Source organism: Conger conger, chromosome 13 (assembly GCF_963514075.1).
Source record: "Conger conger chromosome 13, fConCon1.1, whole genome shotgun sequence".
In the NCBI taxonomy this organism is placed as follows: domain Eukaryota; kingdom Metazoa; phylum Chordata; class Actinopteri; order Anguilliformes; family Congridae; genus Conger; species Conger conger.
In genome coordinates this window covers 8,452,222-8,466,653 of record NC_083772.1, presented here as the reverse complement: position 1 = coordinate 8,466,653, position 14,432 = coordinate 8,452,222, and the positions used below count along the sequence as shown (strand labels likewise).

General features: G+C 41.9%; 1 protein-coding gene across 1 annotated transcript; it reads left to right on the top strand.

The window, feature by feature from the left end:
* The first annotated feature begins 9,910 nt into the window (after positions 1 to 9,910).
* LOC133108293 (indolethylamine N-methyltransferase-like) lies at positions 9,911 to 13,879 on the top strand. The gene is made up of 3 exons (XM_061217763.1): positions 9,911 to 10,157; positions 11,977 to 12,184; positions 13,453 to 13,879. Exons 1-3 carry the CDS (start codon positions 10,001 to 10,003, stop codon positions 13,877 to 13,879), a joined length of 792 nt encoding a protein of 263 aa, XP_061073747.1. The 5' UTR covers positions 9,911 to 10,000.
* Positions 13,880 to 14,432: the final 553 nt, after the last annotated feature.

The following is a 14,432-nucleotide window of genomic DNA, read 5'->3' as shown; positions in this document are numbered from 1 at the left end:
TATTGTTGATTATTTTGGGGCCCATTTTCAAGGCCCTTGATTACTTTGGGGCCCCGCAGGCTCATGGGCCAGGCCAGCCACCGCAAAGAAGCACAAACAACACAGCAAGTGGGTGAGTGATTTAGATTAAAATCATTTCCAAATGTCAGTATAGTTTCCTTTGACAGAAGTTGGGCATTGGAAACCACGTAAAAAAACAAATGTAGCAATTCCCTCGTTTTTATTATGCCACCTCAAAGCATCCGCTTCGGACTGTCTGTCTCACTTGTTTCTCCCCCCCGGGACCTGTTGTTGTCCGGATATGCTTTCCCTGTCACCCCCCATAGCTACACGCGCACCGCCAGGACTGTGCCTTCCTCCTCCGCTCTCCTTCTCCCTCTCCACCCCACTCTCTTTTTCTCACTGATGTTGCCTTTTCTCCACACAAACTCTTTCACGCGGCTGCATCCTGCGATCGATACTGCAGCCAGGGCTTCGTTGTTAAAAAAACTTGATGAAAATCAATGAGAAATCACCACCTCCTGTCACCACCTGCTACTTTCTTGTGAGTGTTTGTATAATTACCGCATGATGTCAAAAACGTCTTTGCAATTTGCTTGAAGGAATTCAGGGGAAATTAGCCAGAAATGAGCAAAACTTCACAGCCTGTTGCAGGTGATTAAATTAGCCACAAGAGATTCCTAATCATGTTAGGTATGGGAGAATAATAATTACTTATCCTGTCATCACCTGGAGGCAAGCCTTTCAGCAATATAAAACAAACGAGTGAGGCAAAGTGAAGAAATACAGTAGACAGGCGAAGGAGTACATGCAGTACAATACTGTAGTTTCTCAAGTTGTAGTCATCTTGGTATGGTAGTTACAGACTTGGCCTAGCTACCTTGTGTCCTGGACATAAGTTTATGGGCTTACAAATAATCATATACGAATTGTACCCTATCCGACGTGTTCTGTTGTTTGTTGTATGACCTTGATATGCACTGTTTTGTATGTTGCTTTGGATGTAATGTAATGTAATGGCTACATTCTTTGACATCAGTATTGTCCTCTTTTCCAATATGCAAAGATTGGTGAGAAACATGTTTTTGTCCAATGTCAAGTATTTTTAATAGTGATGTTGTAGATGATATAAGTAGCTGCTTCTGGTAGTGAAATTTGAACATCAGCTAGTTAGAAGGGAAGATTTATGTATAGCCTATATAATAAACACTGGAATTCCTACACGGGCCACCCAATACGGATGTAAATACCTTCAAATCAGAGCTAACATTGTGCACTGTGACCACATATTCATTGGTTCGTGTCAAATCCAATGTGCTGGAGTACTGCCAAAACCCACTGGGCCCTGAATAAAAAGTTTCCCTCCTAAAATCTGTGAGTGCCCCCCTAATCAGAGCAGTCTAGAACCGGGGCTGAGCATGTCTGCAAGAGGGCTTCACAAGTGTTCTTACTTGTCAAAATCAGGTCAGACCATGAAATGGACACCCTACGCATACGTTACATTTAATAACAACTTTTCACTGTAGTTCAGGTCATAACCTATACTTAGGATGCCCTGCTAATGCCTGCAGAGCTGCTTTTGAAAATTGAATTAGCGGTGGCCTCGGGCTGATTTCCGCACATTCCTGTGTGGATGTGTGTGGCGTGCGGGGGGGACAGGGGTTAAATCGGACTGCAGTGGGAGCGCGTTTCGGGGGGGGGGGGGGTGGTGGGACACGCCGGTGTCACCAGGCAGAGGAGTCCGCTTCTCTGCTGTTCCCTCCACCTCTCTCTACCCAGAATTCCCAGTCCCTCCACGGACTCCTGGTTTGGGCCGTGGCCGGCAGCGGAGGATAAGGGCTGGGGATTTCAGGAACGCCTCTGAGGCACAGGGGGGGGGGGATTAGCGCGGGGGGGGGGGCGACGGAGAGTCACACCCGTCGCGATATCCGGGGGCCGCCAGTTGTTGAATTGCGCATACCGGGAGAAATAAAGGGCCGGGCTGCTTTGGGCCTGTCTGTCAGGAGCTGCTTATGAAGCAGCCGGGCGGGTGACGGCGAGGCGAAGCCTGAAATCGCCTGCATAATTCAGGGGAAAAATAAAAATAAAGAGAAGATGAAAAGTTCTGTTCAGCGATAGCTTCCAGGCACGGGAGTCACAGGGCAGGAAGGGCAATAACTCAGCAGCAGATGAACACCAGCGGAATCCAGCCGTTTTGCCACGGGCTAGAAGAGGAGAGCAAGTCTGTCTTGTTATTCCATGGTTCTCCCGGAGGTGCTAACGAATTATTCATTAAATATTCACCGGGGGGAGTAAAATTTGAGTGCCAGCTCTGTTCGCATCGTTGCTCTTCAAATATTTTGAATAATATGAACGCTTCAAACGGTGAAATACTCAGTGCCACTGTCACCCCAAGAAAACTCACTTGCTTCTCATTGGTTTTATCATAAATTTTGAGGGGGTACCATGAGGCCAGTTAATAAATATACCACTCATAAGCCATATTGTGCATATGGTAGCAATGTAGTATAGTGGTATAATGGTAATGGCATTTAACTAAGTGGTTGCAGGTTCAATTCCTACTTAACCTGAATTTCATTTGGAAAATATCTGATTCCAAAAAAAGTTTGTCAAAAAAACAAACATTTGGTACCTGTTTTCGACTGTTGTGAAGATTACAGATAGATATTTACAGTTATTTATAGGTCATAGAATCAAAATGTGTTATTTATCATTCCTAACAATGGTGTTTCACAGAGAACAAAAGTGATGTGGATCATTGTGTTCTGTGCTGTTATTTTCTTCCAGTGCTAGGATTACAAGCAAGCGGTGGATTTGCGTGTGCCATGCAATTATGTAAGAAGGAAAACTTCTTCTGTTCCAAACAATAAAAATACATTTTAATGAGAAGACAACTGTTCCTCTGTCCTTAAAACTAAAACTCAGGACCAAGGTATGTGCTTCCATTTGGATTTGTGTCAGAAACAAGAAATGTTCCCTTCCACAGCAAAAATAATAATAAGGGAATTATGCTACAGGCACTAACATGCAGTGAGACTGACATGGGCAAATGCTCATTTAAAAAGCAAATCATTGCAAAAAGGGTATATAGTCACCTAGGTGACCTTGTATTTTCCAGCACGAGTCACTTCAAAAATGCATTATTTGTTTAATCGCATGCAGCTGTGTGACACACTGGGGTTAAAGCAGTTGTGACGGTTTCAGAAAGGGTCGTATTTCCCTCCCATCGAAAGGGTTTTCGAGTCCAGGGCAGTGGAAAAGTTGGAGAAACAATGACTTTGCTGTTGCAGCCTTGTAGGGACATAAACTTAAAATCTGCACATTGAGTTTCAGTCTCCCAACTGTTACAGGGAGCTCCGTCTGACATCTGGGGCCTGAGATGTCAGGAGTGGAATGTCTGCATTTGACACGATGACCCTTCGATTTCTTATGTTCCTTCAGGGGTCCATGATTTCTCATGGCCCCATTAGACAAATCTGTGTCATTAGCCACCTGCGAAGTGCTGTGTCAAGGCCTGTGATTGAGTCTGTAAAATCCGCGTACCTAACTGCCCTGTGAATATCCATGTACACGTACACTCACTGAGCATTTTATTAAGAACACCTGCACACCTACTTGTTCATGTGATTATTTAATCGGCCAATCGTGCGCCAGCAGTGCAATGCATAAAACCATGCATATTTGTGTCAGGAGCTTGAAAAATGTGATCTCAGTGCTTTGACCGTGGCATGATTGTTGGTGTCAGACGGGCTGGTTTTATTATTTCTGTAACTGCTGATCTCCTGGGATTTCCACTCACAACAATCTCTGGAGTTGACTCAGAATGGGGCAAAAAAACATCCAGTGAGTGGCAGTTAATGATAGAGGTGAACGGAGAATGGCCAGACTGGTTCGAGCTGACAGAAAGGCTACGGTAACTCAGATAACCGCAGATAACAACCCGAAAAGCATCTCAGAATGCAGATCATGTTGAAACTTGAACAGCAGAAGACTAACTAAATGGCTATTTAATTTTAGAGGCAGTGCCTCTTGTTTTGGAGAAATGAACAAGGTGACAACCCACATGACAGCCTAATCCACTCTCCCCTACTCCAGAGCTGAAGGATTTGGAATGTTTCAGGTGTATTCTATCACTTCCTTAGTGTGAGTATCAGATTTCACTATCTAGTCTTGATTCTAGGCTTTTGATTGCCTTCGGAGTCTGTTAATGGCAGCATGAGGAGATGTGCCAGAGAAGTTGTGTTCCTGCAGAGAATAGGGTAGGCATCATTGAGGGAAATGGGCCCTGAAATTCAATGTGAGAAGTTGGAAAATCAATAAATTAAATAAACCTTGTTTGTAGCTGCAAAACCATTATGAGGAAATGCTGTTATACTTTTTTTTTAATTTCATTTGTCCTTTAACTTTACTGCTTTGGTATTGACAAAATGTCTTTCATCAGCCTTAAGTCTGATAGCTGTTCAATTCTGTGTGTGTGGAATGTGGAATATGTATGTTTGGATATAATCTTCAAGTTCCAGAAACAAGATAAAGGAAACAGAAATCTAAAATAGCTTCACATGATGTTGCATGGCAACTAGATAATATGCATGACCAATACTGAAGAAAGTACTGGGTAGCTTTACTTTAAGTGCCTTTTACCTAAGGAAAACATGATGACGCCAAGTGAGCCATCTAAGGACAGGGACTAGAATAACTCCATAGATTGCATAAAATGCTTCCACGGTAACTGAAAATCATGTTTAACCATACAGCAGATTTAAGCACAGTAAGAAATTCTAGTTGAGGAAACCATACATGCAATTCTGTATACCTTGGAAGTTGCCCTGGATTAGGGTGTCTGCTAAATGACAGTAAAGTAAATTAAAAAATTATCAATTCATAAAAACATTAGCAATAAGTATTTTATACAGCTGGCAATGGTTCTGTATTTCTGAGATTCATAAGGACTCTTAGATGTGGACATATGCAAAACACAGGTTACAGTATGTGCACACAGATACTGTTAAAATATACAGGTAACACTTTATACATCAGGCATAACAGCTGTCAAAGGATGGCATAACAGATTATGTCAGGTCATGTCAAATGACATAACACTCTCATACTTTTATCTGTAAATCGTATGACAGTAACATGTATCATAGCATTTACCAATAAAAGTATGACAGTGTTATACCAATTGACATCAACTGACGAAATCCGTTGTGCCACGTAATCTTCTGACAGCAGTTCTGTCACGGGGCGACATGGCTCAGGTGGTAAGAGCAGTCGTCTGGCAGTCGGAGGGTTGCCGGTTCGATCCCCCGCCCGGGCTGTGTCGAAGTGTCCCTGAGCAAGACACCTAACCCCCAAATGCTCCTGGCGAGCTGGTTGGTACCTTGCATGGCAGCCAATTGCTGTTGGTGTGTGTGTGTGAAGCATCAATTGTCCAGTACTTTGGATAAAGGCACTATATAAATGTCAACCATTCATGTGTATGACAATGAATTTTTTTTTACATTTTTTTTTTTTTACATTTTCTTAAATGTGACAAATTGAATATCGGGGGGTCATGAGATTTGGCCCTCAAATTCAGCCCTGGTATTATTTTCTCCAAGGTAGTTAACTAAGCAATTAGTGCTACTGATTGCCCTGACTGTTCACACCTGACTCCCAGCTAAAGGGAAGGTGGAAAACAAGCTGTTCTCAGCCCTCAAGGACCGTAATTTGACGATACGTATATATGTATGATTAGTCTACATATATACATTTAGTTGAAACCATTGTTTGTGTAGGTCTGGATGTCTGACAGTGAAATCACAGATACAGTCCTACTGTCATTGGGCTATTCTAATTCCCCAAGCTTATCAAATCTATTTTTACCATTTTTACCCACCGGACCCTCCCATACTAACTCATTTGTGCTATTTTAGGTGATCACTGTACTGACTGTACCTCTCCTTTGATTTTACGCAGGAATGGCGGGAACTGGTTTTCAAAAGGTCGGCAAAATCTATTGAAGTGACAAGCAGTTACCGAGGGCAGGAGTCGGGGAGAAACATTTCCTTTAAAAGGTTCTTGAATTTTTTAGTGACCAATTATAGCTGAAATGTTTTAAGGAACATCTAACAGCTTGGATCAGTGGGAACTTAAAAAGGGGCCTAATGCTTGCTGCAAAAATAACGATAATGCAGCAAGTACCATTTTCATTCATGAAAAACTGTCTCCAAAGTGTGTTAACATGGCCCTCTTGTAGGTTATAGGTTATTTGCCTCTGACTTCCTTGATGTGTTCATTCCATGAGGTTGACCACCTGGCAGCGTCTGGTCCTTTTGAGTTTCCGAGGTGTTGAAACAGCCTCCTCCCAGCTGCTCCAGGTGAGCTGGGAACGGGAAACTCGCGGAAAACCCTGCAGAGAGCGTGAGAACAGCTCGGCGTCTCCGCCACCCTGAGAGCCAGGGATATCCGCCATCTTTCAGCGGGCCACCGCCAGGCTTGTCATCATTTTGTCAGGCCCTCCACTCCCAAAATTCCCACAGGCAAAGTCAAGGGCATCGTTCCTGTTCTGGCTACCATACAAGTTTTTGCATGTCAGTTTGTAAGTAGGACCAGTAGGATTTCACAAGTGCTCTGCAACTGTTCGTATCGTGTGCTTAAATGAAAACGACCTCGAAGCTTGTTTTGCATTTCTATTATTCCATTCCTTTTCCATTCATTCCATTTATTTTGATGTAAGAGAAGAGTTCTGGTCATGTTCTGGAATTGCATAGGAACGGTGTGTGGATATTTTGGCTCCAGTGAGTTGCACAGACTGAAGGAGGAGTCCGGGCAGTTGGAACCATTTTTTACAGTCTATGGTTGGAACCTGTAGCATAGTGGTTAAGGTACACAACTGGGACCCACAAGGTCGGAGGTTTGACCCCAGGTGTAGCCACAATAGGATCCGCCCAGCCATTGGGCCCTTAACCCTGCATTGCACCAGGGGAGGATTGTCTCCTGCGTAGTCTAATCAACTGTAAGTCACTCTGGATAAGAGTATCTGCCAAATACCATTAATGTAATGTAATGTAATGTAATGGAACCAACCCATGAGGCTCACTAAACAAACAGGCTCGGTCCTTGGAGATGCGTTCTCTCTGAAGTAGGCCACGGTTCTAATAGTTCTTCTAAAAAAGCAGTAAATGTAAATGTAGCCTAAACAGAGGTCAGCCATAGCAACGAAGCCTAAACTATGACTATACCCTATTTATAGCAAACCATTTACTTTTATGGAATTTAAATACAATTCCACTTAAGTGGTGTAATGTAAACTAAATAGTAAAACAAATTTAATTACAATTTCAAAATTACCCATCCATCCATCCATACATCCATTATCTTAACCCGCTTATCCTGGACAGGGTCGCAGGGGGGCTGGAGCCTATCCCAGCATACATTGGGCGAAAGGCAGGAATACACCCTGAACAGGTCGCCAGTCCATCGCAGGGCACACAAATCATTCTCTCACACACTGTTACCTACGGGCAATTTAGACACTCCAATCAGCCTAACCTGCATGTCTTTGGACTGTGGGAGGAAACCGGAGTACCCGGAGGAAACCCACGCGAACATGGGAGACATGGGAACATGCAAACTCCACACAGAGAGGCCCCGGCCGACCGGGATTCAAACCCAGGACCTCCTTGCTCTGAGGCAGCAGTGCTACCCACTGCACCGTCCATACCGCCAATTAAAAAATTAATAATAAAAATAAATAAATAATACATTTTCAAGAATAAGATAAGGAACGGAGAAGACCTTTTTGAGTGAAAATGCTAGTTAAATGTAACAAACAGAAAAATAACAGAAAAATTACAGACATAATGTTGTCAGGGAGGGAAAATACCTTAATTTAAACCTCGTTGTGGTAATCCTGTGCATTAAAGAGAAAGATCACTTAAATAAAGATCATTGCTTTCTGTACTAATCCGAATCGGAAACGGTTTGCCTCAACACCAGCAGGGGGCAGCAGGGGTCAGCTTTTATAAATTCTTAGAAAGGTGTCAGGCGTACAAGCTGTTGAGTTGCCGCCTTAGGAGGCCATGCAACTTAATCCCACTGCTGCCAAATCTGTAGGGAAGCCCTGTGGGAAAAGCCTCTTTTGACGGGTTTTAAACCTGAAGCACTTAACCTGAATGCCCACCCTGTGGCTCACAACTAATTGACACTCTGCACTAGAGTTGTGGAGAAAATTACCTGAAGTTACCCAACGCAACCCAATTACCCAAGTCCGTCATCTGCATTTGTCCTCACTGCTTGTGTGGTGGTGACCTCAGGCTCCCTGAAGCAGGACACTACCCTCGCTTACAGCTGAAACCTTGTTCTGTACCTTTAAACTGACATGCTGTCTGAAGGCCAAATTCCTGCAGTTTTTTCTGATTCTCTCTCTCTCTCTCTCTCTCTCTCTCTCTCTCTCTCTCTCTCTCTCTCTCTCTCTCTCTCTCTCTCTCTCTCTCTCTCTCTCTCTCACAAGATGAACACTGTCCCAAACTAATTCCACATGACTGCCTTACCCTCTTTGTAGAGTGCAGTCTGTAAGTATTTGGAAAGTGGTGCAGTTTCTGTTGTTTTTCCACTGCACTTCAGCACACTCCCGTTTGAAATGAGACAAAGAATATGAGTTTCGAATGCAAACTGTCAGCTTTAATGTGAGGGTATTTACAGCCATATTGGGTATATATAACATCCATCCATCCATCCATTATCTGAACCCGCTTATCCTGAACAGGGTCGCAGGGGGGCTGGAGCCTATCCCAGCATACATTGGGCGAAAGGCAGGAATACACCCTGGACAGGTCGCCAGTCCATCGCAGGGCGCACACACCATTCACTCACACACTCACACACTCATACACTCATACACTCATACCTACGGGCAATTTAGACTCTCCAATCAGCCTAACATGCATGTCTTTGGACTGTGGGAGGAAACCGGAGTACCCGGAGGAAACCCACGCAGACACGGGGAGAACATGCAAACTCCGCACAGAGAGGCCCCGGCCGACGGGGATACGAACCCAGGACCTCCTTGCTGTGAGGCGGCAGTGCTACCCACTGCACCATCCGTGCCGCCGTAAATTATATTTTTTATATAGTCCCTCCATTTTAGAGGACCAAAAGTATTTGGGCAGTTTGCTTCTCTGCAGGTATAAAAAGCTTGATTATGATTAATTGTAGGGCGACGCTAATAAACTATATAACAATTTGTTTGGTATAACTCAGAGGTGTCCAATCTTATCCTAAAAGGGCCAGCGTGGGTGCAGGTTTTTGTTTTAACCCAGCAGTCACACACCTGATCATATTAATGAACTAATCGTGGTCTTTAATCAAGACCTTGATGAGTAGAATCAGTTGTTTTAGTGCTGTGCTAAAACAACACCCTGCACACACACCGGCCCTTTCTGGATAAGATTGGACACCCCTGGTATAACTGTTAAGGCGATGTTGATCGCGAGAATAGAGGGAGAACTTCAGCTAGCTGACAACCTGCAGCCGGGTACACGTTTAACCAGTGTTAATAATATCGGAACAAACGTAACTTTGACCTATTATTTCTCCGTTTTCCGGAGGGGCCTGCAGTCAATCCCCGGCAGTAATGCGAAACATGTTGCGAATATTATTAATATAATAATTCTTAACAGATTATTTTAAACAAACCATTGAAAGTAAATAATAATAAAACATAATAAGAAATGTAAACCATAAACGTATTCCTAATTGGAGTTTTTTAAATCCCAAACTTAACTAGCTAGTGCATTTCAAAACTTTTGAGACGCGCGTTTCTCCTGTTCGCGCAGGACTTTTATTTTGAACTTCATGTTTTAATTTTTCACATTTCCTGAATATGCCCCCTTGATTCAAGGGCGTATAGGCTTATAAAAGTAATGTGTCTTACTGTTATTGGATAAACGTCGTTTGTGAATCCCATCAATAACTTTATTTGAAACACAAGCACTGAGAAACGCACAGTAACACAACTATGGCTGACTCAGACCACGTAACATTTACAGAAGGCACATTTTACCAGGGACATTTTGACAGCAGAGCATACATAAAAAATTACTTAACGGTTAGCGGTGAATGCCCTAAGGTTTTGGCTTTCCTTCTACGCTGCCTGCACGAGACATTTGCATCAGGTAAGTGAGTGAAGTCCTTGTCAGCCAAACACTTGCCATTTGGTCTGTGGTGAGAATGGTGTTTTGTCACAATTTAATGCTGCTCCGAAATTGGCGTAAAGTTAACGTTAGTTTCATATATTGTGTATATGTCCTACTACAATGTTGGGTTTATGGTGGGATATTCGGATTCCGGCTTCAATATTTTAGGAACGAAATGTCAAACAATGAAACAAATGACACATTCTGAATGTGGATACGAACACAGTGACACATTGTTGTGCAAGAGATTAATGTTAATTAAATTGATTATTTTTCAGCACTCTGTGATTTTCAACAACTTTGCTCCTTGACTTGCTACAGTCTGTCCGTGCAGTTCCCAATTAAAGACTGCGCTTTACGATTTAGACATTGCAATTTGGATTCATTTTGTTACATTTTTAATGGAAAAAAATCTTTATATTCTGAACCATGACTTTCCTTTTGTTTTGTTTTTTTATCAAACCAAAACTAAATTGCAATGTCAAAATCGAAAAAGCTATAGTATGGCCAGTATTGTTTTTTTGCGTGTGTGCGTGCTCTCATACGAACTGTTGTGAAGCTACTGAATCTGTTTTCTAATAAAAACCTGAATTAAACCAAGCTAAAAATGTACCTAACTGTGAGTTGTAATAGGGGCAGAAGAGGATCTTTTAATCTGTAGTGCTTTCCATCTTTTATACTAATATTTTATGCTTTCCATCTTTTTACAGCTGAGAATCTATAAAATAATTTAACAGAAAAAAATAAAATAATAGAGTGAGCATAAATTTCCAAATCTAACACCTGTACTATGGTCAGTAGGGGCCTTCTAATTCACGAAACTGGTTTTGGTGCTGTCCTTCTCATGTTAATTAAGCTATTGGATAAAACTGGACCGAGATTCAACCAAGGCACAGTTTCAGTGTATGAAAGCTCTGGTAGGGGCTGCTGATGGATTATAGCAGGGGTCACCAACACAGTATTTATTCTGTTGCTATTTTTTTTTTTATCACACTTGCATTTATATAGATTTAAAAATGACAATATCTTAAAAATATGTTATTATACATGAAGTTTAGATAAGTTTAGGTGAACAAACTGGTAGCCCTTAGTATGACTCAGTACCCATGAAGTAGCTCTCAGTTTCAAAAAGGTTGGTGACCCCTGGATTATAGTCTTGTCGAGTCGGGGTCACTTATAACATCTCATGTCTGTACGGCTATTAGGGATTTTTCAAGTAAATAGATTTCTGGTGGTGAACTTTGTAGAAGGTCCCTTACGTGTCGGTTTAGGAGAAGCAGAATATTCGCTTGATTTTATCAGTTTTCGTTGAGACATATCCAGGGTTTGGTGTGCAAGGGACGTACTTGACATTTTGGGCCAAAATTAGTATTGTATATCAAAAGAAAGCAAGAGCTATTTACATGGTTGGGCTGGTATGTAAGGTTGAATTATGCCCTCTCAGTAGGGAGGGGCTGTCTCGTTAGCATTTGGGGCTTAGGTGTCTTGCTCAGGGACACTTCAACACACCCAGGGCTGGATCAAACTGGCAACCCTTCCGACTGCCAGAGGACTGCTCTTACTGCCTGAGCCGTTTTCACCCCTTGGTCACAAAACCCGCATTCAGAATGCCTACTTCGTTTCAGTGTTTGACATTTCGTTCCTGAGTTATTGAAGCTGGAATCTCAATACAAAAAAAAACTTTAGGGCAATTCCGAAGTACACTATCTAGGATCAGGCTGCCATATAGCGAAGAGCACAGATGCAATGATAACACTCATGTTCTCCTTTTGTAAGTTACGATTGTTTTTCATTTCAGGAAATCTCAAGGGCAAGAAGCTGATCGAAATAGGATGTGGACCTACAGTCTATTGTTTAATAAGTGCCAGCAAATACTTTGAAGAAATGGTGATGTCAGACTTTACCGACTGCAATCGCCGAGAGGTTGAGATGTGGCTGAAAAATGAGGAGGGCTGTTATGACTGGCGTCCCGTCATCCAGTTTGTCTGTGACCTGGAAGGCAGAAGGTAGCCTATACTCTGTGAATTATAAACAAAAAAATAAACATAAACATGTATATATGTGTATATATATATGTATGTATGTGTGTAATCATATATATATATATATATATATATATATATATATATATAATAATCTAGGGTGCCTAAGACTTCTACACAGTACTGTATATGCATTTATATGCATTGAAGTATTGGAATCAGGAATAAAATTAATGTTTAGTCAAAAAAGATATAAAAAATTAGAAGATTAATGTCTCATCTTTATTTACAAAGCAACACAAAAAAACTTAACTGAAAGGGACAAATGAAAGATATTTCACTTCGTATCTGAAAAGTCAGGCCAGGGCTTCAAGGGGTTATGTGTACCAAGTTCTCCAAATAAGACCACAAAGTGATTTTTGTCCCAAACCATCAAATGTTTTGATTGGCAAATTCTAAGAACACTTTTATTATAACAATTATTAACAATGCTTCCTGATCAGATTCTTTGCGCATATCTGATCTGTGCACAAATGGCACCTGATCTAAATACATTTGTAGATAAAAGTGAAAAAATGAACCGGTATATTTGGCTCGTATGACTACGCTAATATCACTCATTCTGTATTTCCATCAACATTCAACATCATAACATCATCATTTCTCAGGGCTGCAAGGTAGCTCGCTCAGAAGAAGTGCCTCTTGCAGTGCATAAGTGATCTGATCTGTGCCAGTGGCAACTGTGGCTGGTATCCCAGCAGGGGTAGCGCATGAAAAAAAAAAAAAAAATTAAATCTGAATAAAAATGTGAGAACTTCATGGCATAATTTTACTCAATCTCTTACATTTACAAACAGCATGGCTACTCACTCAATGTTGTCAATTTATCTTTCTGGGGGCTCCATGTTTTCATGCGTCTTGAACACAGTGCACCCACAAGTCCACACATAACTTAGAATCTAAACACTTGATCGGCTCCAAACAAAATATCACGTGTGAGCAACATGGTTCTTTATTGTATCAAACTATATTTAAAACACATTGTATTTATTATTTCAATGTGAAAATGGAAGTTGAACTGGGTATATGGACCTAATGGGGGCCGTTCCCCTGCCTATTTAAGAAATGTGGCACATGGACATTGTCCTGTGAGAATTACATTACATCACGTTACATTAATGGTATTTGGCAGAATTGTTTTATTGATCATTTCTGTAGATGACCTTTGCTTGTATTTGAACCTAACCTACCTAAGCCATTTTTTCAAATGCGTTTCACTATTTCTGGAGCAGCAGGTCACCAGAAGAGGTGGAGCAGAGGATGAGGCAGGCAGTGAAGCAGGTGCTGAAATGTGACGTTCGAGAGAAGAACCCTTTCCACCCTCTGACCATGGAGCCGGCGGACTGCATAGTGTCCAGTCTGTGTCTGGAGTCAGCCTGCAAGGACCAGGAGACGTACCGCCGGGCTCTGGGCAGTATCGCGGCTCTCATTAAACCTGGGGGTGCACTTGTGCTCATTGGGGTCCTCAATGAGACCTTCTACCTCGTGGGGCAGCACAGGTTCTCCTGTCTGGTTCTCAGTCAGAGCATAATTGAGGAGATTCTACGCGACCTGGGCTTCTCCATCAAGCAGGTCAACATCCAGTTAACGGATGGGAGCGAAAAAGAGTTCTGTGATGCCGAGTCGTTTTTTCACCTGGTTGCTCACAAAACAAAATAGTGAGGATAAAATTTGACCAAAATATATTAATCAGAATCAGATTCATTCTGATTCATTAATCTCGAATCAGAATGCGTGATATATTTTTTAAATCATCTAAAATAATTCTGTGAAAATATTCAGAATGGGAGACATGGTCTTTTTATTTGGGTGGAAAAAGGTAGTGCATGTCATACATACATTAAAAAAAAGAAAAAAGAACTGCTCAGTCACTGCCCATTTTCCAGCACAGTCTCACTCAGCTCTTCACACTGGACATTGACCAGCTATAAATGTACTTCCCTGTGGGAGTGCCCTATGACCACGTCTATCACCTGTATTCATCTTCTACCCCTTTTATGGCACTTTCTATTTTGACTGATTCTTTATGTGAATTGCACCGGTCTGTTCTGTAGTTCTAATGACCTTTGCTTTGCACTTATTGTACGTTGCCTTGGATAAAAGGTCTGCTGAATAAATGTAATGTCATTGTAATATAATGCATATGTCCATATTTTTTGTGCATGTATTGGTCAGGGTTCACACTGCTGCGGTTTCCAGTTATTGATTCCAT